At 46.2% G+C, this 24,478-nt stretch overlaps 1 protein-coding gene across 1 annotated transcript in view; it reads left to right on the top strand.

Moving 5' to 3' along the window:
* Window positions 1-23,738, top strand: part of LOC121289624 (calcium-activated potassium channel subunit alpha-1-like) — a 109,264-nt gene extending 85,526 nt beyond the window's left edge. Inside the window, exons 21-25 of the mRNA XM_041209255.1 lie at window positions 13,278-13,373; window positions 14,417-14,547; window positions 15,559-15,753; window positions 19,377-19,483; window positions 22,679-23,738. Of these exons, the coding sequence (XP_041065189.1) occupies window positions 13,278-13,373; window positions 14,417-14,547; window positions 15,559-15,753; window positions 19,377-19,483; window positions 22,679-23,738 (1,589 nt within the window). The remainder of the gene's footprint in view (window positions 1-13,277; window positions 13,374-14,416; window positions 14,548-15,558; window positions 15,754-19,376; window positions 19,484-22,678) is intronic.
* The last annotated feature ends 740 nt before the right edge of the window (window positions 23,739-24,478 follow it).

Below are 24,478 nucleotides of genomic sequence, written 5' to 3'. Positions count from 1 at the left end.
AAGCCCACACCAGGCCAAATACAATAAGTTAAGAAGGGAAGTGAGGAGGAAAATAAGACTGGCAAAGAAAGAATATGAGAATAGAACAGTAGTTAATTTAAAAGGGCACTCAGAAATCTTCCTTCGGCATGGAAGCAGTAAGCGGTTAATAAGAGGTGTTGTGGGGGCCTGTTAGGGGCAAAGAGGGTGATATTTGCTTAGATGTGCAGAGCAAGAATAGAATATTTAGTGAGTATCTTGTATCGGTGTTTGCAAAATGGTATAGGTAATGGCCAGGGTGAAAATTGATATGCAGGATGCACTGGAAAGGCTGGCTATGCTTGGAGTTGATCAGTCACCTGGTCTCAAGGCTTGCATCACAGGTTGCCAAAGGAAATGGGGGTGGGAATAATAGGAGGACTTGTCATAATCTTTTAATCTTCCTTAGATATATAGGAAATGCCAAAGGACGTGAGTGGCAAATGTGACACCATTATTCAAGAGTAAAGCGATCCCTGATAACTACAGGCCGGTTTGTTTAAAATTAATGGTGGGTAAAGTTTCAGAAACAATAATCAGAGAGAAAATCAAGATGGACTTGGAGAGGTTTGAGTTAATTCAGGAGAGTCAGCATGGATTTATCAAAGACAGGTCACGCTTGACTTATCCAATTGAAATTTTTTGATGAAGTAACAGAGAAGGTTGTTGCAGGGAGTGTAATGAATGTTTTCGATGTGGATTTCAAGAAAGATTTTGACGAGGTCTCACATAAAAAGCTGGAATCCAATTAACAAAATTGAGGCTCATGGAATAGGAGAGTCAATGTCAGCTTGGATAAAGAATTGGCTTAAGGGCAGAAAACAGCAAATCGTGGCAAATGGTTACTTTTCAGACTGGAGGATGGCAGATAGTGATGTTCCCGACTGGTCAGTGAGAGGACCACCATTTTTTATTGGAATAGAGTAAAATTTTAAAATTTGCCTCTGGTATCAAACTTGGAGGTGTGGCAAACAGTGAGAATGATATCAATCGACTACGACAGGACATGGATAGGTTAGCAGGATGGGCAGACAAGTGGCAGATGGGAATTTCATACAGAGAAGTGTGAGGTGATGCATTTTGGCTAAAGGAAAAGGTAGAGGCAATCCAGACTCATGGGCAACATTTTACAGCCCCCTCCCGCTGGCGGGATTTTCCGATCCTGCTGAAGTCAATGGACTTTTGAACGTCTCACCACCCCACTGTTATGGGGGTCATAAGATTCCACCGCACGAGTGTGCAGGGGGACCTGGGGGCTCATGTGCAGCAGGATGTTTTAAAAAGAAATAGGGAATCTTCCGCATCATTAAATACGATAAAGATAGACCTGAACTTGCACTCTTGTGTCGAGTGCACAGAGTTGGGAAAATTCCCAGATCCATGAACCTGACTTTTGTAAAAGTGTCCCGGAGCTTCCAATTTTCAGCCCTGGGGTGGTGTGGGGTCTCATTGGAGTCGTGGGCGGTGACCCTGGAAGTCGTGTGGAGGCGGAGACAGACCCAGCTTGGGTTGGCGACTTGGTCAGGTTTAAAAAGCAGTCCCTTAGGTAGGTCCTTTCATGAGCACGGAAGCCGATGGTTCAAGGTCCATGCATCGACGGAGCCATCACTGAGCAAACAGGCGAGTGCACACTCTCTAAATGTTGTCCTATTGGCTCCTGACCCTAGAAAGGATGGCCCATCATGGGCTTCCCGTGGGAGGAATTGTGGCTGTTGCTGCCTCTGCACATTGCACTGAAAGAGTATACTGAACCACTGAAAGTATTGAGTGGCTTCACAAGACACAGCCATGGAAATGGCAGCATCTTGTCACCATTATGCCCTAAAGATATTTTGCAGCAACATAGATATTATTCCTCAATGAATGTATGATGAGCAGTGCCACAGTCGTTAGCCCATCCACTTGCCCTCTTGCCACCTATCTATCAGGAAGTGGCCAAACAGGTGATCCTTCACCAAGTCCCTCACAGCTGCACTGGCATGGCACAACAATGTGACTAAGAGGGAGTTAACCAGGAGGGTAGTTAGTAGGCGGGAGAACGGCATGCTATTTGGGAGTGACAGCCTCAACATCCATGGCACCATACATTTGTGCAGAGCCATGTCCACCCCCACCTCTCAACAGCACTCAGTGATGATATGGAGAGAATGTTTAGCACATGGAAGCGCACAAGTGTGATTGAGGGCACTGTAAGATAATGCATAGCTCACGGCCCGTCTCCTTTTATATTCATATTGCCAGAATGTCACACAGAGGCAATTGAGGTGAAGGAGTGGGTCTGCTGCAATGCCAGGGTTCAGTGAGCAGGACCTACAGGTTTTAGTGGGGGAGGTGCAGAAGAGAAGGCAAATCTTTACCCTGCTGGTCAGCATAACCCTCCCGCCACAATGAGAAAGGTATGGGTGGAAATATTCGCTCTATAAGCACAGTGAGAGAACACAGACGATCCTTGATACAATGCCGCAAAGGATTCCACAACTTGCTGAGTTCCAGTAAGGTGAGCTGTTTGGCACACGCACACAGAGATCCAAGTGAAAGGTCACATGCGTATGCTGCAGCTGAGTTGTGAGACCTGTCACGTATCTCTGCTGGAGCAGTGAAATTCTGTGTCCAAGCTACTCATTGAGGTGCACACAGTGCAGATGTGAATGAGCAGTGTGGTGCACAGACACATTAAGAGAATTCTTCCAGCATGCATTACATATCAGGTTAACATAAAATCATGTTGTCTTTCCAGTATAAGAAGGCCCAAAAGGCCAGGGAGATGGCCCAGACTGGGGTTGGCTTAGCGAGGCTGCAGACAATTCATTCCGTTGAGCAGACATGCCATGGACATAGCCAGGGTGCCTGTCCAGTTGGCTGTCTGGCAATGTGAGGGCGAATTGCCCATAGCAGGTGATAAGGGTGTTGGTAAATGCACTGTAGAACAGAGTGGTAATGTTGGAGAAAATGCTGTCAGTTCACTGAGCACAAGGGGATGTTGGCAAGAGGGGGAATATAAGGATGAGTTTGCATCATAAGGGCAATGCGAGCATGGTTAAAGGCAATAGTGTGGATTAGAGCCTGCTTTCACAATTCCTTTAGTAGCTCATAAAGGTGCCAGCTCTGCTTTCTCACCCACGCTGAGCCAGCTCATCCCTTGGGCATCAGGCGGAAGAAGAGATATCCGAGGAGGCAGCATCACATCAGACCAGCACACACTCCACCAACTCAGATATACGGATATTGGAGGGCTGTAGCATGTGTAGAGTTGATGGCACAGGGTGAAGGGCAGCACACCAGAGTACGGGAGGAGGTGTTAGAGTCAGAGACACCTGTGCACAGTCTCCCTCGGAGGAGGGTGGAAAGTCACGATGATGCTCCAGTAGGCAGGAACATGGACCCTCAGGAGTTGCCTTTTGGGGCAGAGTTTTTGGACAATCAAATGCAGATGTGAGGACATCTGGTGGAGTTCCCTGAGGCAATGCGAGCTCATGTACTCACGTAGCTCACATGAGTGCAGGAGTCCACCGCCATAATGAGCTCCACATTGTCCCAGGGGCTCAGCCGCATAAGCTCCGACCATCAGAGGTTGGCAACTCTCATGGAGAGACACATGCAGCAGCACTCGGAGTGGATGCATGAGCAGTGCATCAGCACGAAACGGGTGCACGGCTAACTCAGTTTCCTGGCTCAGTCAGCTCAGAGCATGACTGCTGACATCCACAGGATACATGAGGAGCTGTGTAGCCTGAACAGGACTGTTGACTGTGGGCACAGGATTGCTGGAATGGACGACTGCTGCACACCAGCAGCCAACTCCATCAGTCTCACCTGGATGCCAACCTAGGCCACTGTGGAGATAACTGAAGAGGGTGAAGCCACGAAGAGCTCCTCAGCAGCCTAATCTCCTTCCACCTCCCCAGCCCCTCCATCAGAGCCCTCATCTGCTGCACAGATGCCAGTGACTGTGGCTGCCCATTCAGAGATGCAGAGGTCGCAGTCTGAAGGAGATCTCCAATGGATGCCTCCATGAAGAGGCTGGCCACTGGGCTCCTCATTGCCATATAGAACAAGAAGTGAGCAGACTGCCTCCAGCTCCTCTGAGGCATCGTAGGAGAGTGGGTGAGTGGGTTTACCATGGTTACACTTCTCACATTATTCATATCACAATTAAGCACTTTTTGAATATGTGTACGTGCACTCTTAGGTGTCTCAGTGTGTGTTTGTACAATACAAATCTCAGTGAGAATGCTAACATTATGAAGGATATTCTTACCAGTGACACTAAAGACATCATGCTGAGGTCACCTCACACTGAGGTCATAGCTGGAGCAAAGCTGTGACCATATTTGTGAGACAGTCAAAGGCTTCCTCCTTTTCTGGTCTTTCACATAAGGTAGTAGGGAACAAAGGGTCAAGAACTGAGATGCTCTTTAGATCATTCACTGTCCATCCATGCTTGACTTTCAGGGAGGCTGAATGATCAGACTCAACTAGCAGAGTGAGTTCATCAGATGCATTTCAAGCATGAGTGCTGGGTGCAACCCAGTCATCTGTTTGTCAGTGTTATACAGTGACAGAAGTTTAGGTAACACAAGTCGAGATGCTATCATGGGGAGATGGTGGCGCAGTTGTAATGTCACTGAAGTAATAATCCAGAGGGCAAGGATAATTGCTCTGGGGACATGGGTTCAATTCCCATCACGACAGCTGGTGGAACTTGAATCTGATTAACAAATCTGCGATATAAGGTTAGTCTTATCATCGATTGTCGTAAAAACCCATCCCTGTCCTTCAGGGAAGGGAATCTGCCATCCTTACCTGGTCTGGCCCACATGTGACTGCAGACCCACAGCAATGTGGTTGACTCTTTACTGTCCTCTGAAACGTTCAGTTCAAGGGCAATTAGGGATGGACAACAAATACTGGCTTTGCCAGCGACGGCTACATCCCGTGAAGATTGCTCGTCGGCTGTCCCCGTTATTATAGATACCTTTGCATTCCAAGTGGCAGAGGCTGTGGTGTAAGAGAGCTGAGGTTAGTGGGAGCAATGCATGTAGCATATATTGCCCACTCCTGAAACTGGGTGAATGGTGGATGTGCAAAGTCGTTCAAAGAGCACATCTTGCACAGCTGTAGCCTCACCTGTGCAATTTGCATTCTCTGCATGTATGTTGGCAAATACAATCATGTAAGCAGGTATTGGGTGTGAAGTCATAATTCCTACTGGCACACTTGGCATTGTGGGCATGGTTTGAGCAGGCACAGGGTGACGGTTTTGTTGCCTCCTTGACAGCCATTGCTGGTAATGTGAAGGGTCCATGTTGTGAAGCACTTCTCATGCTGTGTGTTTCCAATATGTTGAGGCCAATGGTTATGATGGTGATGGCTTCAGCCTTCTTTATGTAACTGAGTCAAACTCATTGATATTGCTTTCCTCTCTTGTTTGCAATGGGCAATTCCCGAGTGGCTTCCATGTAAAAGGTTCATAATGTGGAAGGTGCTCACCAAGGAATGACTGATGACAAGCAGTAGATCTAAAAACCCTAGGTTTCTACTAGAGCACATGTGGCAATAAGCCCCTCCCGCATAGAATCAGCCCCGGCTACATGATCATGCCTCTCACCTGCTCTGTCATTGCTGCCCTCCTCATCCTCCTCTGTGTCAGATTCCTGGGAATGGACAGAGGCATCCTCTACCTCAACTTCCTTATCATCCTCCTCTGCAGATGTTGGAGTTCTCACTGTGGCATCTTCCTCTTCCAATTGTAGGCTCCTCCACTGCACAATGTCGTGCAGCATACAGTCTACCTCTACAATTCAGGATACCCTTACAGGGGGATACTGCAGAGCACCATCTGTAGGGCAGTTTGACAGTGCCAATAGTCTGCTCTATTGTGCTCTGTGTGACCACATGGTTGCTCTTGTATTTACGTTTGGGCTCAGTTTTCAGCCACCAAAAGGAGGCCATTAGCCAACTCCTTGGCCTGAATTTTATCCTTGGTGGGGGGGCACAATCGGTGGGCCTGTGACCCGTCGGGAAACGGCCCACCTGCGATTGGCCCACCCAGCGTAAAACGCTTCTCCCATTGGTCAGGAAGGGGCAGGCAGGGGTGGGGGTCTGTCGGCCGCTGGGTCCAATGGTAACCCAGCAGCTGGTTTAAAAGCAGCACAGGCAGCTCCTTGAAGGCTTCTAGGGAAGAACATATCTTCTGCATTGTGAACACAGAAGTTATGGCATCATGTGTGGCTGGAAACGCCAGGCAGGTCAGGTGGTCACTTGGCCCCCCCAGTTTTCGGATAAGTGCCTCGGGGTCCTCCTGGAGGAGGTAGCTGCCAGGAGGGACACCCTTGCCCCCAGAGATAGAAGGAGGAGGCCACTGCACCTAACAAGAAGAGCTTGGGAGGAGGTGGTAGCACAGGTCACCCCCCCACCAAGGCCTTGGAGCTCAGAGGTGTTAGAGTCTGAGTGCCAATTTCAATGACGCCGGAGCTGGCCAAAGGGGTGTGCCCTGGCTGCTTGGACTGAGTGCCTTGCGGCTCGAGGGCCATGACTCGAGCTGATCTTTGGCAACTTAGCTGAAGGAGCTTTGGATCAAGGCATCACTATTGTTCCTGCCTCCCTGAAGGATACAGAGGTCTGCCTCCACACCCTCAGCATTGTCCTCACAGTGCTCCTCTTCTGACTTACTACTGGATTCATCCTCTGTGGCCTGTGCAGCTGCATCAAGATCCTCTTCCTCCAGTGGGTCTCTCTTGCCAGTGCCAGATTGTGGAGATTGCAGCACACGACCACGATCAGTGACAATCATTCTGGGGGCTATTGTAGTGCTCCCCCTGAACCATCCAGGCATCAGAAGCGCATCTTCAGGAGATCTATGGTCCTCTCTATCACTGCCCTTGTGGAGCATAGGTCCTACTATAATGCTGCTCTGCCTCTGTTCTTGGGTGGCAGAGAAGCGTCATAAGCTGCCTTCTGAGGGGATAGCCCTTGTCACCCAGCAGCCATCCAGCCAGCTGGGCTAGAGCACTGAAGAGCCTCGGCACCTGGGAGTGTCTGAGGATGTATGCATCATGGAAGCTGCGAGGGTACCTTGCACAGACTTGCAAAATCAGCATCCTGAGATCACACACTATCCGCACATTCATGGAGTGGAAGCCCTTCCTGTTGATGAAGGCACCCGGCTCAACTGTTGGTGCCTTGATGGCCACACGTTTACAGTCTATTGCACCCAGGAGAGGAGCACTGTGAGGAGAACCCAGCAATGGCGGCAAAGCCTCTGGCTCACTCAGCCTGGCTGGCCTCGTCTATACGTAATGAATAAATGTGATTACCCGCCTGAACAGAGCCTCTGTCACCAGCTGGATGCAACTGTGGACAGCTGATTGGGAGACTGCTCACAGATCCCGCACTGAGCCCTGGAAAGAGCCAGAAGCATAGAGGTTGAAGGCCGCTGCGACCTTCAGAGCCACTGGCATGGGGTGTCCACCCACACACCACACAGTCGGAGGTCACAGTCTCCCTGGAGAGGTGGCGCCTCCCTCGGCATTGCATCTCGGACAAAATGCGCTAGCCGCATCGCCATCTGCAAATCCTGGAAGCAGGATAGTGGCATCTTCTGCGACCCCTTCTGCCTTGGAATACCTGCTGGCCCTGAGCCCCTTGTGCCTGCGTCTCTCCTCCCACAGGGCCCTCCCCTGGAAGCTGCATTGGGACATCTGAAGCTCAGAACTGAGATGAAGCTGCCAAGTGCCAATAAGCAACCAGCAGCAAACTATCCCCTAAACTCCTCACTCCTCACACTGGCGATGCTGCTGACCCTTTTTATCCTGCCCTTGGATGAGGTTTTGCAAAATGTGGGCTGCCCGCCTGCCTGTCTTGCCCGTGCGACGAGCGTGAAATCTCCCGGGCAACATAAAACCGGGTTCAGCTGGGCTCTTAATGCCCTTAAGTGGCTTCTTAATTCATGGTGGGTGTGCGGCTCCAACTCCCCTGCACATCGGCCAACCTGAAGATTGCACGCGTGCAGGATGACATTGGGATGCTCACCCGATGTATTCCCACGCTATTTTACGCCCAATCGGGATGGGCGCTTGCCCACCCGCGAGGCATAAAATTCTGCCCCTTTAGTGAACCCCTTGTCCCCCAGAAGCCAATCTGGGATTTGCGATGGTGAATGAGAAAACTGAGGGAGCTGGGAACTCCTCGGTATGAAGGAGTCATCGCAGCCACCTAAGAATCTTGCATATATTGAAGGAGAATCTTGTTGCAGTCACAAACTACCTGGACATTGAGGGAGTGGAAGGGTTTTCATTGTCAAGCGAAGATGTGGGGCCCTTATGGTGACATGGATACAATCGATCACCCCCTGCATGTGAGGGAAACCTGCTAATCGTGCAAAAGCCATGGCTCTCTGTGTCTGAAACAGCAAATCATTGGGGAAATTAATGCTTCAGTTACTGCCTTGATGCAGTTGTGTGAGGAAGGCTGAGATATTCCAGGTAGGCTCTCCGCTGAGCTCTGGAAAAAGCCTGATGCAGGAAAATTAGAGCCACGGTAACCTTTAAAGGCACTGACAGGGCATGAGGATCGACAGACTGTAATTTGAGACCTACCTGGTCTGACATGCACAAGGTGTACTTCCCACTCCTGGCTGATGAAAATCAGACCTGACTGCAAGCAGCTGCAGTTTTATGGACAGCTGCCTCCATGAAATGTGCAATGTCCAAATTCCAACCCATCCCCATTTCCCCCCGCCTGCAAAAATGGTAAGAGCCATGTTCAAGGCCGGGATCTCCTCCTTCGGGTCTCCGGCACCATTTCGTTGCGATGGAGATGTTCTCCGTCTGTGTGAAAACTCAGGCCATCGAGTGAAACAGCAGGAAAATTGTGCCTAGTTTTCACAAAGCTCTAGTTCAGCCACAAACTAACAATGGGTCTAGTTCTGCTCACCAACCTTTAGGAAGGAAGTGAGGTTCCTTGGTGGGGTGCAGTGGAGATTTACCAGAATGGTTCCAAAGATGGGGGATTTTTGTTACACATTTAGGTTGGAGAAGCTGGGGTTGTTCCCAATGCAGCAGAGGAGACTGAGGGGAGATTCAGGGTGCACAAAATTAGGATAGGTTTACATAAGAGAGGCAAGGAAAAGCTGTTAGCTCATCACAAAAGGATGGCAGGGCACGGATTTAGGGTTTTGGTCAAGGGAAGCAAGGAAAATGTAAGGAAGAATTTTTTTAAGCAGTGAGCGGTAATGACCTGGGACTTGGGGCCTACACGTGTGGTGGGAGCAGTGGTGATCAATGATTCAACAGGAAATTGGATAGTGACTTGAGGTAAATAAACTTGAGGGGGCGAATGAGCTGGAATGAGAGAATGGGACTGACTGGATTATTCGATAGGGAGAAAACATGGATTTGATGGGCTGGATGGCTTTAATGAGTTGATGATCCTACGACTCTACGAGTTTTCTAGGAACAGGAGGAGGCAGTTTAGTCCCTCCATTCAGTTAGATGATGGCTGATCTGCATCCGAGGCTGAGAACTAGTCAGGAACACCGTCAACTCAAAGTGCCAGATCCTCATATCGAAGGGCAGGAGGTGGGGAGGAGGGAGGGTGGCTGAAGCTGAGTGAAGAAGCAAACAAAGCTCATTAACAATTACGTACACAGGCATGAAAATGTTGGGTGAAATCTATTCCAACAGGGCTTCAGGTGTGCACTGCTACATGATCAAGAAGTGAAGGCTCTAATTGAAATGCGCATTGGTTTTCTTGTCCGTAAATCAGGCTCTATGGTCTTAATTAGTGACTTGTCTTATCTCTGTTTCTCTTGTACAAACCAGAAGAGCGGAGTGGAATAACAGACACCAAAACATGAATTAACATGCACTACAACTGACAGCCACTGGAAGTGTGCCAACTCAGAAATAAGGCAGTGATAACTCGGTTAATTAGGAAGCAATCCTTTGGTGTTAATGTCCGCTCACAGACTAGACTGTGGGCTGCAGTTGTGGCTTTCTCAAGGGTTTTAAATTTCCCCTTCCAAACCAAACGTCAGACATTCAAACCGCAGGTTCATGTGTTCATCTTGGTCAATTGGGCAGTGCTTTCAATTTGACATGGAAGGTCATGAGTTTGAGTCCCATCCCCAAGTTTCACGTCAGCACACAACCAATGCTGAGACTTGCAAAGCAGCATTGAGGGAGCACTGCAGCATCGGAGGGTCAGTACAGAAAGAGTGCTAGACTGTTAGCGGGTCAGCACTGTGTAAGTGATCCATTGTCGGAGGGTCAGTACTGAGGGAGTGCTGCACTGTCAGGGAGTCAATACTGAGGGAGTGCTGCACTGTCGGAGGGTCAGTACTGAGGAAGTGCTGCACTGTCGGACGGTCAGTACTGATGGAGTGCTGCACTGTTGGAGGGGCAGTACTGAGGGAGTGCTTCACTGTTGGAGGGTCAGTACTAAGGGAGTGCTGCACTGTTGGAGGGTCAGTACTAAGGGAGTGCTGCACTGTCAGAGGGTCAGTACTGAGGGACTGCTGCACTGTCAGAGCGGCAGTACTGAGGGAGTACTGCACTGTCGGAGGGTCAGTACTGAGGGAGTACTGCACTGTTGGATAGTCAGTACTGAGGGAGTGCTGCACTGTCAGAGCGGCAGTACTGAGGGAGTACTGCACTGTTGGAGGGTCAGTACTGAGGGAGTACTGCACTGTCGGAGAGTCAGTACTGAGGGAGTGCTGCATTGTAGGTGCACTGCCAACTCCAAGGCTCATTCCACGCCAGGCCATTTTCCCATATGTGAGATGGGGGAGGGTGGGGGGGTGGGTGTGGTGGTCTGGCTCCCCTTCTGCAACCAATGGATCAGATCTAAACTCTGCAGTCCTTCCACATCCTGTCGTGAATGGTGGTGGGCAATTAAACAATTCACTGGAGGAGGAGGTTCCACAAGTATCCCCATCCTCAATGATGGGAGAGCCCAGCACATCAGTGCAAAAGACAAGGCTGAAGCATTTGCTACAATCTTCAGCCAGAAGTGCCGAGTGGATGATCCATCTCGGCCTCCTCTGGAAGTCCCCAGCATCACAGCTGCCAGTCCTCAGCCAATGTGACAAACTCCAAGTGATATCAAGAAATGGCTGAAGTTACTGGATAGTGCAAAGGCTATGGGTCCTGACAATATTCTAGCAATAGTACTGAAGACTTGTGCTCCAGAACTTGCCACGCCCCTAGCCAAGCTGTTCCAGTACAGCTACAACACTGGCATCTACCCAGCTATGTGGAAAACTGCCCAGTTGTGTCCTGTACACAAAAAGCTGGACAAATCCAACCCGGCCAATTACCACCCAATCAGTCTACTCTCCATCATCAGTAAAATAATGGAAGGGGGTCATCAACAGTGCTATCAAGCAGCACTGGCTTAGCAATAACCTGCTCACTGACACTCAGTTTGGGTTCTGCCAGGGGCACTCAGCTCCTGACATCATTAAACTCTTGGTCCAAACATGAACAAAGGAGCTAAACTCCTGAGAGGAAGTGAGAGTGACTGCCCTTGTCATCAGGGCTGCATTTGACTGAGAGCAAGAAGCCCTAGCAGAACTGGAGTCAATGGAAATCAAGAGGAAAACTCTCCACTGGTTGGAGTCATACCTAGCACCAAGGGAGATGGTTGTGGTTGTTGGAGGTCAGTCATCTCAGCTCCTGGACATCACTGCAGGAGTTCCAACCATCTTCAGCTGCTTCATCAATGACCTTCCTTCCATCATAAGGTCAGAAGTGAGAATGTTCACTGATGATTGCACAATGTTCAGCACCATTCGTGACTCCTCAGATACTGAAGCAGTTTGTGTCCAAATGCAGCAAGACCTGGACAATATCCAGGCTTAGGATGACAAGTGGCAAGTAACATTCACGCCACACATGTGCCAGGCAATGACTCTCTTCAAGAAGAGAGAATCTAATCATCGCCCCTTGACGTTCAATGGCATTCCCATTGCTTAATTCCCCACTATCAATATCCTGGGTGTTACCATTGACCAGAAACTGAACTGGACTAGCCATATAAATTTTATGGCTACAAGTGCAGGTCAGAGGCTAGGAATCCTGCAGCGAGTAACTCACCTCCTGACTCCCCAAAGCCTGTCCATCATCTACAAGGCACAAGTCAGAAGTGTGATGGAAAACTCTCCACTTGCCTGGATGAGTGCAGCTCCCACAACACTCAAGAAGCTCGACACTATCCAGGACGCTTGATTGGCACCCCACCCACAAACATTCACTCCCTCCACCACTGATGCAGATTAGCAACAGTGTATACCATCTGCAAGATGCACAGCAGGAACTCACCAAGCCTCCTTAGGCAGCACCTTCCAACCTATGACCACTACCATCTTGGAGTACAAGGGCAGCAGACATATGGGAACATCACCACCCGGAACTTCCCCTCCAAGTCACTCACCATCCTGACTTGGAAATATATCGCCGTTCCTTCACTGTCGCTGGGTCAAAATCCTGGGACTCCCTCCCTAATAGCACTGTGGGTGTACCTACACCAGATGGACTGCAGCGGTTCAAGAAGGCAGCTCACCACCACCTTCTCTAGGGCTGCACAATAAATGCTGGCCCAGCCAGCGATGCCCACACCCCGTGAACAAATGTTTTTAAAAGGGCGCAAATAGCCAATGAGGCACTTAAAGACCTATTGTCGAAGGCTGACTGCAACTTTCAGTTGGTGGTGAGGATGATGGTGAACAGTACAGCTACCTGGAGGCATATTAGGGATCCAGTACTCTTAGCAGGCTTAAAGACCCTCAATGCCTGCCTGGGTTCAGCCTGAGTAGGCAGCCATGTGGAATAGATCTCCTCGATGCAAAGGCCTTTTTTCATTTTAGATTTTGAAAAATTTAAGGGCACGTGTTTCAATTTTAGCTCCCTCTCCCTCGGTAATATGCCAAGGCATCCCACTGCTGCTTCCAAGCTGGAGGGCTTCCAATAGGTCCTTCAGCTTCCAGAGACTGCCAGTTATCTTCAATTGGATAGCTAGCCTGTCCTTTGACCAATAATCTGCCCATTCGGTGAATGACTGTTCCTCACACAGTGTGGGCTCCTGATTCCCTTTTGACTCTGATGTTGGGGCCTCTGAAGCACAAAGGGAAATTCTTACCCCTGCTACCGGTTGGTGAGCAGCACTGGTCCCTGCATAGGCGGTTTTACCAGGATATATCTTAAATACAAGGTTACTAGAAGCTGTTGAATTTTAACCCATCACAAATGCTTTACTTACAGTGGCTATTTGTCTTCTAGGAAATGAGCTGCATCCTGTGGATTTTATGCTCTTCGGGAACAAGCACTACTATCGAACTCCCATCATCACTGCACTTGGTAAAAGATTGTGTTTTTTGGGAATCCTTAACCTGTTTTTTCCCTTTCATGGGATGTAGGCGTCACTGCTAAGGCCAGCATTTGTTGCTCATCTCTAATTGCCCTCTAAAGTAACTTGCTGGGGCATTTCAGAGGGTAATTAAGAGTCAGCCACATTGCTGTGGACTGGAGTCACAAGTAGGCCAGGACAGGGAAGGACAACAGATTTCTTTCCCTAAAGGGCATTTGTGAACCAGGTAGATTTAACAACTGATGATATGACGAGCTTTCATTTTAACAACAATAGATGATAGCTAGCCTGAGTAATTTGAACATGACAGCTTTATACTTCAGCTTTATTAACTGATTTTAAATTCCACCAGCTGCCATGGTAGGATTTGAACCAAGTCCCTGAGTATGAGCCTGGGCCACCGGATTACTTGTCCAGTGATATGATCACTACACCACCATCCACCCCTATTTAAAGTTCCAGAATGTACTCTGAATTTCTCTTCAGCAGTCAGACTGTAGTCACTCTCCAATAATCTGTGGCTTCAATTCAGAGTGGACTTTGAAAACCCAAAGTATTCTGAAACAATAGTAAAACAATGGTGTGGGCTGTGTAGTCTTGGCTGTGGCTCTGGGGGGTAATACTCTCGTACCTCTCGCACTCCAGAGACTTGAGCACGTAATCTATGCTAACGTTAACTGAGGAGTACTGAGCAGTACTGAGGGAGTGCTGCACTGTCATAGGTTTCATCGTTCATCAGAGGGGACGTTGGAACAAGGGCCCATCTGCCCCCTCGGGTGGATGTAAAAGATCCTGTAGCCATTATTTTGAAGACGAGCAGGGAGTTGCCCTGGTGGTCTAGGGCTAATATTTGTTCCTCAATCAACATCACTAAAATAGATTACCTGATCACTTCTCTCATAATTCTGTTGCCACGTTTCCACAATGGCAAAAGTGACTAGACTTCCTTTATTTCCTTCTATTTCTTCAAATGATTCTATCCTGGCTGCAAACACTGCTTTTGGCCCTCTCTCAGCTCCCTTTTTAATTACAGTTCACGATTCCAATGTCCACTTTTTGGACCAGGAGGACCGCGATGATCCGGATACGGACCTTATCCTCACACAGCCATATGCCAGTGGATGTGTGTTTGTGTCCAATATTTTGAATTCCTTGATGTGCACCGTAAGTTAAACAGATATTACTTTACTTTTCAGCCCATTGAAATCTTAGTGGAGATCAAGCTGGTAGAATAAGTGTCTCAGTGACCAGATTGAAATGAAGTCAGGCTGTTCTGGATTTGAAGGTCCCAATAGCTCTCATTGTATTAATGAGAAAGCAAATAGAAAATCTGAATGGGGTTGGTCACTTCCACATAAATGAGAAAGAGGTATAATTGGACCAAGAGAGTGGTATTTATCCAGAGGAAATAAAAGAGGTGAGGGATGAGATTTGTGAGGTGCAGAGGGATGTCAATGAATGCCTACAAGGTCCTAGGAGATGGGAAATATTTTTCAGAGGTAGCATTGGAGACCTGGTAGTTTGGCTCTGTTGTAGCCAAGTAACATGACGGGCTTGGTTTTCAGGGGTCATCTAACAACAACTTGCATTAAACAGCATCTTTAATCTGGTAAAACGTCGTGGGTGCAAACAAAATTTAATATCAAGCCATATATGGAGGCATTAGAACAGGTAACCATAAGTTTGATCAAATAGGGAAGCTGAAGTAGCATCTTAAAGGAGGAGAGAGCGAGAGATAGTGAAGCAGAGGGATTTAGGGAAGAAATGCCAGAGCTCATAGCCCAGGCAGCTGAAGGCACGGCCACCAATGTGAGAGTGATTAAAATTGGGAATGCTCAAGAGGCCAGGACTGGAGGAATGCAAAGACATTGGAAGAGTTTAGGACCGAGGGGATTACAAAGATAGAAAGGGGTGAGGCCATGGGGAGATTTGAACAAAAAGAGAATTTTAAAACCAATGTATTGCTGGACTGGGAACCAACGTAGGCCAGAGAGAACAGGGGTGATTGGTGAATGGGGCTTGGTACAAGTAATAGCAGAGTTTTCAATGAGTTGAAGCTGGCCAGGAGAGCATTGGAATTGTCATACTTCATGATATATAAGCAAGTTTTCACCCAATTTCACAGGTGATTGTTTCAAACCTAGCCTAAAGAACGTTCTTGCTCTCCCTCTCCAGACGTATTTCAATGACAACATCCTGATGCTGATACGCACCTTGGTGACGGGGGGCGGGTCCCCAGAACTCGAGGAACAGTTGGCTGATGAGGATGCCCTGAGGGGTAGCATCCATGCCCAGGGCAAATCGGAGCAGCGAAACCGGTGCAAGCTGGCACGAATCACTCTGTGTGACGAGCGCTTTTCAGAGTTTGCGGTAGGTGAACTGACATGGTAGTGCTTCGTGGCAAGGGATCGAGGCTTCACTTGCTGGCTTCACTGCCATTCACTCACTGCCACTTTTCATTTGTGTCGGTTTGAAAAGATGATATCATGGCCCTCAACCTGTCCAGGGTGCTGTGATTACCTGTCTCTAGCGCTGGGTCAGAAGGATCAAACTCGTCTCACCTGGTACCGCAAGGTAGCAGCATCAAGGTGCCCATTCAGCAGAACTATCACAGTGATGGCAAAAAAATTCATAGAGTTTACTGTATCCAAATCAATCAACATCAGTGATTTGGATGAAGGGAATGAATGTATGGTCGCTAAATTTGCCCATGACACCAAGATAGGTAAGAAAGCTAAGTTGTCAAGAGGAGGTAGAGGAGCCTGTAAAGGGATAGAGACAGATTCAGTGAGTGGATAAAAATTTGGCAGATGGAATATAATGTGGGAAAATGTGATCTGACCACTTTGGCAGGAAGAATAGATAAGGAGTACACTATTTAATTTTTTTTTCTATTTGTCCATGGGATGTGAGCATTGCTGGCTAGGCCAGCATTTATTGTCCATCCCTAATTGCCCTTGAGAAGCGAGAGTGAACTGCCTTCTTGAACCGCTGCACTCCATGTGGTGTAGGTATCTAGAGAGATTGCATAACTCAGTGGTACAGAGGGATTTAGGTGTCCTGGTACATGAATCACAAAATGTTAGTATGCAGGTACAGCAAGTGATTAAACAGGCAAATGGGATGTTGGCGTTTATTGCAAGAGGAATGGAATGTAATCCAGACAAAATTCAATAACATTATCCTGATACTGATACACACCCCAGAGAAAGGGAGAAAATATGGGAGCTTGTCAGAAAGGTACGATATTAATCTTGGAGGATTTTAATCTACATATGGACTGGAAAAATCAAAGTGGCAAAGGTAGATTAGATGAGGAGCTCATAAAGAGTTTCAGGTTAGTTTCTTAGAACAGCATTTTCTGGAGCCAACTAGATAGCAGGCTATATTAGAGCTGATATTGTACAATGAGATAGGATTAATTAATGACCTCATTGTGAAGACGCCCCTTAGTTGTAGCGAACATAATATGATTGAATTTTACATTCAGTTTCAGGGAGAGAAGAGTGGGTCCAAGACTAGTATTTTAAACTTAAATAAGGACAATTATGTGGGAATGAAAGCAGAGCTAACTAAAGTGAACTGGCAAATTAAAATAAGGAATAGGTCAATTGAGATGCAGTAGCAGACATTTAAAGGGATTTTTCCGAATACACAGAAAAGGTACATTCGAATGAGAAAGAAAAGTTAATGAAAAATGCCAAAGAAAAGGCATATAATTGCACAAGAATGAGTGGCAGGTCAGAATATAGAAAAAAAAGAATGAGTAAAAGATTAATAAGGAAGGAAAAATTAGAGTATGAGAGAAAACTAGCTAGAAATATAAAACCAGGTGGTAAGAGTTTCCATAGATATTTTAAAAAGAAAAGAGTCAACAAAGTGAGCATTGGTCCTATAGAAAGTGAGTCTGGGGAATTAATAATAGAAAATAAGGAGATATCAGATGAATTGAACAGGTATTTTGCATCAGTCTTCACTATAGAGGATACAAGCAACATCCCAGAAATAGCTGGAGTGATCCTGAGCAAATTGTTAGAGTTGCGGGCTGACAAGTTCCCAGGTCCTGATGGGCTTCATCCTAGGGTCTTAAGTGGCCAGAGAGATAGCTGATGCATTAGTTTTAAGTTTCCAAACTTCCCTAGATTCGGAGAAGGTTTAATTAGATTGGAAAATAGCAAATGTAGCTCCTTTATTGTAAACGGGAGACAGAAAGTGGGAAACTACTGGCTAATTAGCTTATCATCTGTCATAGGGAAAATGTTCAAATCTATTATTAAAGATATTATAATAAGGCAGAGTCAACAGGGCTTTGTAAAAGGGAAATCTCAGAGGGTCATTCATCTGTGGAATTCTCTTTCCTAGAAAGCAGTGGAGGCTGGGTCATTGAAGTTATTCAAGGCTGAGGCAGATTTTGATAGACAAGGGAGTCAAGGGTTATGGGGGGCAGATGGCAAAGTGGAACTAAGACCACAGCGGGATCAGTCATGAACTTACTGAATGGTGGAGCAGACTCAAAGGGCTGAATGGCCTACACCTGCTCTTAAGTCCCATGTCTATAAACAGGTTAATCCATTCAACTGGCCCATGCTGATGTTTATGCTTCACATGAGCCTCCTCCATTCTACTCCATCTCCCCCTATCAACATATCCCTTTATTCCTTTCTCCCTCCTCTGTTTATCTAACTCCCTTGTAATGTGGTTGTGACATCCAAATTCTCACTACTCTCTGGAAAAATAAATTTCTCCTCAATTCCTGATTGGGTTTATTGGTGACTGGGGTCTTCTTTACCCCATCAAACCCTTTCACAATTCTATCAGGTCACCCTTCAGGCTTATCTTTTCTAGATTGTAGTATCTAGTTCCATTTGCAAATTCCTCAGATCATGAAAGAGTCTGTGCTCTCATACAGCAAAACCGGAACATCATTCAGGCTGAGGCTGACATGTGGCAAGTGATATTCCTGCCACACAAACACAATCTTCAAGAAGAGAGAGTCTAACCACCTCCCCTTGGCATTCAGTGGTGTTACCATCACTGAGTCTCCTACATTCAACATCCTATAGCTGGGGGAGGGGGGGTGGGGAGGGGTGCATGGAGTGCCATTGACCAGAAACTTAACTGGGTAAGGTACATAAATACTGTGGATACAAGAACAGGCCAGAGGCTAGATATTCTGCAGCAAGTAACTTAGCCTGCCTGAAAGGATGGTGGAGTCAGAAACTCTCGTAACATTTAAGAAGTATTTAGATATTCGCTTGCATTTCCATAGCCTCCAGGGCTATGGGCCAAGCACTGGAAAATGGGATTAGTGTAGTCAGATCTTTGACTGGTGTGAACATGATGGGCTGAATGGCCTCATTCGGTGCTGTAGACGTCATTGAGTCTTTCAGCCATCTCCAAGTCACAAGTGTGACCAAAAACCAAGGAGGAAAAATAAATTTGTTCCAAAATTTATATATGGCAGAGGTCTGCTGGGAGAGGTGTCATTGTGAGGATGGACGTACAAAGGAACTAGTGGCGGAAATGTGGGGGTGGGGCAGTTAGAGGAAGGAAAGCTCCAGAAATACATTCAACTCGAATTGGCAAAACTAGCAACTGGACTTTGGCAAAAAAACTTGTCTTCACGAGCAGCTGGGCTGCTTAGAGCTGCAGTCACCTCCTGAGTACTTTGTTCCTGGTTTATGTTAAACTTACAGATTTCAAATGGAACAGCTATTGAGGTGGCATGATGGGTCTGTGGGGGAGGGGGTTGACTGTAGTTGATGCAGCATTGTGGGTTGTGAGAGACAATATCATTACCTAAGGAGAATGAAAAATCAGTCTAAGGGGATTCTATTCTCAAATGTACACCTTTCAATGCTGTGAGAACACGATCTCCACAAGATGACTCCGTTTACCCGGGTCATGACATGAATAATACCCTGTCCTATCCGCTTTACTCATGCAACCTCAGGAGTTTGTTTCTTCTGTGACAGATCTCTCTATTTTACTAGGATCGAGGAACGTATGGGGATCTGTTCTGCAAAGCTTTGAACGTGTATGGGATACTTTGCTTTGGGGTATTTCGATTGCAAGATCCAATCAAGCAATCAAAGAAGCGGTAATACTCCCTAATATTGTGCACTGTTGATGCTGTTTACACAATGACAACCATCGCATTTTAATGGCCAGAATAAATTTGCTAACACCTACCATACTTGCTACCATAGGAACAAAAAGAGGCCACTGAGTCACTTGAGCTTGTTCCACTATTCAATCAGAGGCTGACTTGCATCATAATTCCATCTACACATCATATTTAATCCCCTTACCCAACAATTGAAATTTTCAGTCGACCCCAATCTTAACAGCTTTTTGTGGGAGAATTCCAGATTTCCAAGAAATGTTTCCTGATATCATTCCTGATTGGCCTAACTCTAACTTTAAGGTTACTCTCGCTTCTTTTGGACTCCCCGCAAGCCCCTCCACTAGACAAAATAAATTATCTCCATTTACTTGATCAAATCATTTAATCATCTTGAACAACGAAATTAGATTATCCCTTAAACTATACTCAAGGCAATAGAAAATTAGTTTATGCAAACTATTCTCGCGACTTAACTTTTTACCCTGCATCATTCTGGTGAATCCATTCTGCACCCTCTCTCAGGTCAACATATCCTTCCTGAGGTGTGGAACCCAGAACTGAAAACAGCACTGTCAGCTTAACTCAGTGGGTCGTGCTCTGGCTCATAAGCTCATGGGTTACAAGTCCCATTCCAAGGACCTGAGAACTTGGGCTGACCAGTGCAGTGCTCTGGATATGGTTTTTGGATAAGACATTGATGCAATTAAGGCTCCATCTATTGGTTCAGTTGGACCCCGTGGCTCTATTGGAAGAGGAACAGGCAGTTGTTAGATAATTAAACACGTATACAGAAATCAGCAGAATAATATGGCATTTTGGGATGGAAGGCCATTTAGGACTGAGATGAGAAGGAATTTCTTCACTCAGAGGATGATAAATCTTTAGAATTCTCTACACCTGAGGGCTACGGAAGTTCAGTCATTGACTATGTTCAGGACAGAAATCGACAGATTTCTACAGAGGAAAGACATCAAGGGATACCTTGCTGGGAGGGTGGTGGAGACAGGTTGCCTCACATCCTTTAAAAAGTACCTGGATGAGCACTTGGCACGTCATAACATTCAAGGCTATGGGCCAAGTGCTGGTAAATGGGATTAGGTTGGTAGGTCAGGTGTTTCTCACATGGGCTTGATGGGCTGAAGGGTCTCTTCTGCACTTTGTGATTTTGTGATATGGGGATAGTGGGAGATAATGACATTGAAGCAGAAGATCTGCCATGATTGAGTCAAATGGCAGAGCTGGTTCCTGCTCCTATTTCCCATGTACTACATTCCTCTGTTCTCATGTGCTTGGAAACATTCCTCCCTCACCAACACCACCACCAAAAACAGAATAGCTTGTCATTCACCCCTGGTCACACACAGAATTGTCTGCTGTGTGGATACACAATTATAGCTGGGATTGGCCAAGAGAAGAAATGAGAACTCTGCATTTCTCTTGCACCTTGAACATCCCAGAATGCTTCACAGCTAAACCAATGTGTCATCATCATTTTAAAATAGAAGTCACGGCAGCCAATTATACATAGCAATAAACATAAAATAATGATCTGATAATTATTTCTTTGGTGATGTTTGTTGAGGGATAAAAGTTGGCCAGGACTTGCACAGAAAAGTAATGTTAGGGAATCTTTTTATGTCCTAGCAAGAAGGAAGACAGAGTTTTAGTGTATGGTCTCACCTGAAAGCTAACAGCTCATAGCACTGGTTTAGTACCTTTAACATAGGGAAACATCCCAAAGTTCTGCATAGAGGTTGTAATGTTAAAAATAAAAATGGATATCAAGCCAAAGAAGAAGTAAAAATAGAAAATTTTGGAAAAGCTCAGCAGGTCTAGCAGCATCCTTGGAGGAAGAAACAGAGCTAATGTTTCGAATCCATATACATCTTCTTCAGAGCTAAAGAGAAGTAGAAATGGGATGGATGTTCTACTGTTTAAGGGGGGTGTAGCAGGTGGAGCGAGATGGTAGGTCAGGGGTAGGTGTGAGCTAAGGAGGGATTGACAAAGGTGTATGGACACAAGACAAAGGGAGTGTTAACAGTAGTGGTGAAGACTAAGGTAGGTGTTGATAGTGGCATAAAGGTAAGATAACAGAATGTTAACAGCAGAAGGGTCAGTGCTCTGTGAAAGCACAACAGAGAAACAAGTGGTAGGAGGCCCTGTGGGGGGATTGGGGAAAAAAGATTAAAAAAAAAACAAAAAAAAAATTTAAAAGTTAAAATTAACTAAAATTGGATTAAAAAGGGGGTGGGGATGGAGGAGAGAGTTCATGGTCTGAAGTTGTTGAACTCAATATTCAGTCCGGAAGGCTGTAAAGTGCCTAGTCGGAAGATGAGGTGCTGTTCCTCCAGGTTGCGTTGAGCTTCACTGGAACATTGCAGCAGGCCAAGGACAGTCTGCTGGGACAGTCCTGTTTGTGGATTTTGGGAAGGAGGTAGAAGCGGGCTGTGCATTGTTGGGTGACTATGAGGTTGGAAGCTGTGGAGGGAAGATCTAAAGAGGAGATGAGGTCAGTGTCAGTCCTGGAAACAATGGCTTGATGTTTGGTGGTGGGGTCATGGTCCAGGGGGAGGTAGGAGGAAGTATCTGTGAGTTGATGCTCAGCCTCTGCGAGGTAGAGGTCAGTGCGCCAGAAAACAACAGCACCACCCTTGTCAGTGGGATTGATGACAATGTCAGGGTTGGACCTGAGAGAACGGAGTACAGCAAGTTCAGAAGGAGATAGATTAGATTGGTGAGAGGAGCAGAGAAATTGAGATGGCCGATGTCACGCCGACAGTTCTCAATGAAAAGATCAAGAGCAGTTAAGAGGCCAGATGGAAGGGTTCAGGTAGAGAGAGAATATTGGAGGTGGGTTAAAGGATCTGTTGAACGCCAAAAAAGATGCTTGGAGGGGCAACCAAAAGCTTGGTCCAAAGGGGAATGTTTTGAGATAGTACTTCTGGCTTCATCAATGTGTGCATTCTTTATAAGGACAGTAGGAGCAGGTTCAGTAGCAACTTTCAAAAGAGAATTGGATAAATTATTTAAATGGAAACAAATGCTGGACTATAGGGAAGGAGTACGGGATTGGGACTAATTGTATCGCCCTACCAGGAGTCATTGGGCCGAATGGCCTCATGTTGTACTTTACTGATTCTAAGTCACTCTTGTTTTCCTCTCCTTCAGATTTGTTATCACAAATCCCTCCCCTTTATTTGAACTTAATGTGACAGACTTCATCATGTGCACTGTGCCCTTCTATGACACACAAACCATGGCTACCTCCACCTATTGTCAGAAGAATTTTTCATCCAAGTTCATCCCATTGCACACATTGACCAGGCGAACATCCATGAGGTTTACAAAAGTTCGACAGGGCACTTACGACTTGCCAAGTGAGTTAAGACCAATGAAGGATGAGAAGAGATTAAGTGACGATAAACAAATGTTGAACTTAGGTAAATTTCCTGAAGAAGGCTTACTGGCTTCGACCAAAAGTAAGCTGAAAAACTTAGAACATACTAAGCTTGACCAGTGGAAGGAAATTCTGAAAACTGGTGATTGGCGTAAGCATTCAAAGGATTTAAGAAAATCTACTGACATCACAATGTCTGTACAATCAATGGAATTGGAAAAATCTAGTGGAGAAGCCTCAGCCAGACAATCAAGGGAAGGTCTGGAACTTAGTAGAGAAATTGTAGCCAGTGAGTCAAAGGAAGAGTCAAAATCTGGTGAAGAAACTGTAGCTAGACCAACAAAGGAAGAGACAAAATCTGGTGAAGAAACCATTGCTGAACAATCAAAAGAAGAGCCAAAATCTGGTGAAGAAATTGTAGCTATACCACCAAAGGAAGAGCCAAAATCTGGTGAAGAAACTGTAGCCAGACCACCAAAGGAAGAGTCAAAATCTGGTGAAGAAACTGTAGCCAGACCACCAAAGGAAGAGTCAAAATCTGGTGAAGAAACTGTAGCTAGACCACCAAAAGAAGAGTCAAAATCTGGTGAAGAAACTGTAGCTAGACCACCAAAGGAAGAGTCAAAATCTGGTGAAGAAACTGTAGCTAGACCACCAAAGGAAGACTCAAAATCTGGTGAAGAAACTGTAGCTAGACCACCAAAGGAAGACTCAAAATCTGGTGAAGAAACTGTAGCTAGACCACCAAAGGAAGAGTCAAAATCCGGTGAAGAAACTGTAGCTAGACCACCAAAGGAAGAGTCAAAATCTGGTGGAGTTGGTACTGAATGAAATTTTCATGGTAATGTGGGTTCGGCGGCAGATATATTATGACCATTTTTGTATATCTCTGCTAGTTATCAATAAAGTTCTGATAATACGATTTTACTCATTTCACTCTTTGACTTGATTGCTCCTTCCACTCGAAATGAGACTGGGAACCACAGCACTTTTCAAGCAGTCATCTGTCATCGACTTTTTGCAAAGATCGGGCGTAGGTGGGAAAGGGTTGTGAGGCAAGACAGTTATGAAGAGTATGCATCTGAGGGAGATGCCATATTGACATGGAATAAGAAATGTAAATAGAACCCCTTTAACAACAGCTCGGAGAATAAGCCAAACGATATTATCCTTTCCCTTGAGTAGAACCATAAACCCACTGCCTCTTCCTCGTCTTCTGCCTCTGACTGATACCTCCAGTTTTCTTTATTACCATTTTTATCCTGTGGTCCAGGTTCAGTGGATCCACTATCACATCTCTCTTGTATCGTTCACCTATGTCACTTAGAAACTCCACTTAATTAATAAGCAAGCTCACCCAAGAATTTCATAAAGATTGTCATCACACCATATGTCCTTACTTCCCTTGATTGAGAGTCATTATGATGTGATGAATGGTGAGAGGACCAAACAATATTGGTACCTCACATAATATGATGGAACAGGTTTGAATTTAATGTTGTATTACATGTGGAAATAAACTTATTAACAGTTTTGGATTTTACCAAAACTACCCAGCTTGCTTTAAGCTA

The sequence above is a fragment of the Carcharodon carcharias genome, chromosome 17 (assembly GCF_017639515.1).
Source record: "Carcharodon carcharias isolate sCarCar2 chromosome 17, sCarCar2.pri, whole genome shotgun sequence".
NCBI classification, from domain to species: domain Eukaryota; kingdom Metazoa; phylum Chordata; class Chondrichthyes; order Lamniformes; family Lamnidae; genus Carcharodon; species Carcharodon carcharias.
This window is presented reverse-complemented; position numbering and strand designations above follow the sequence as displayed.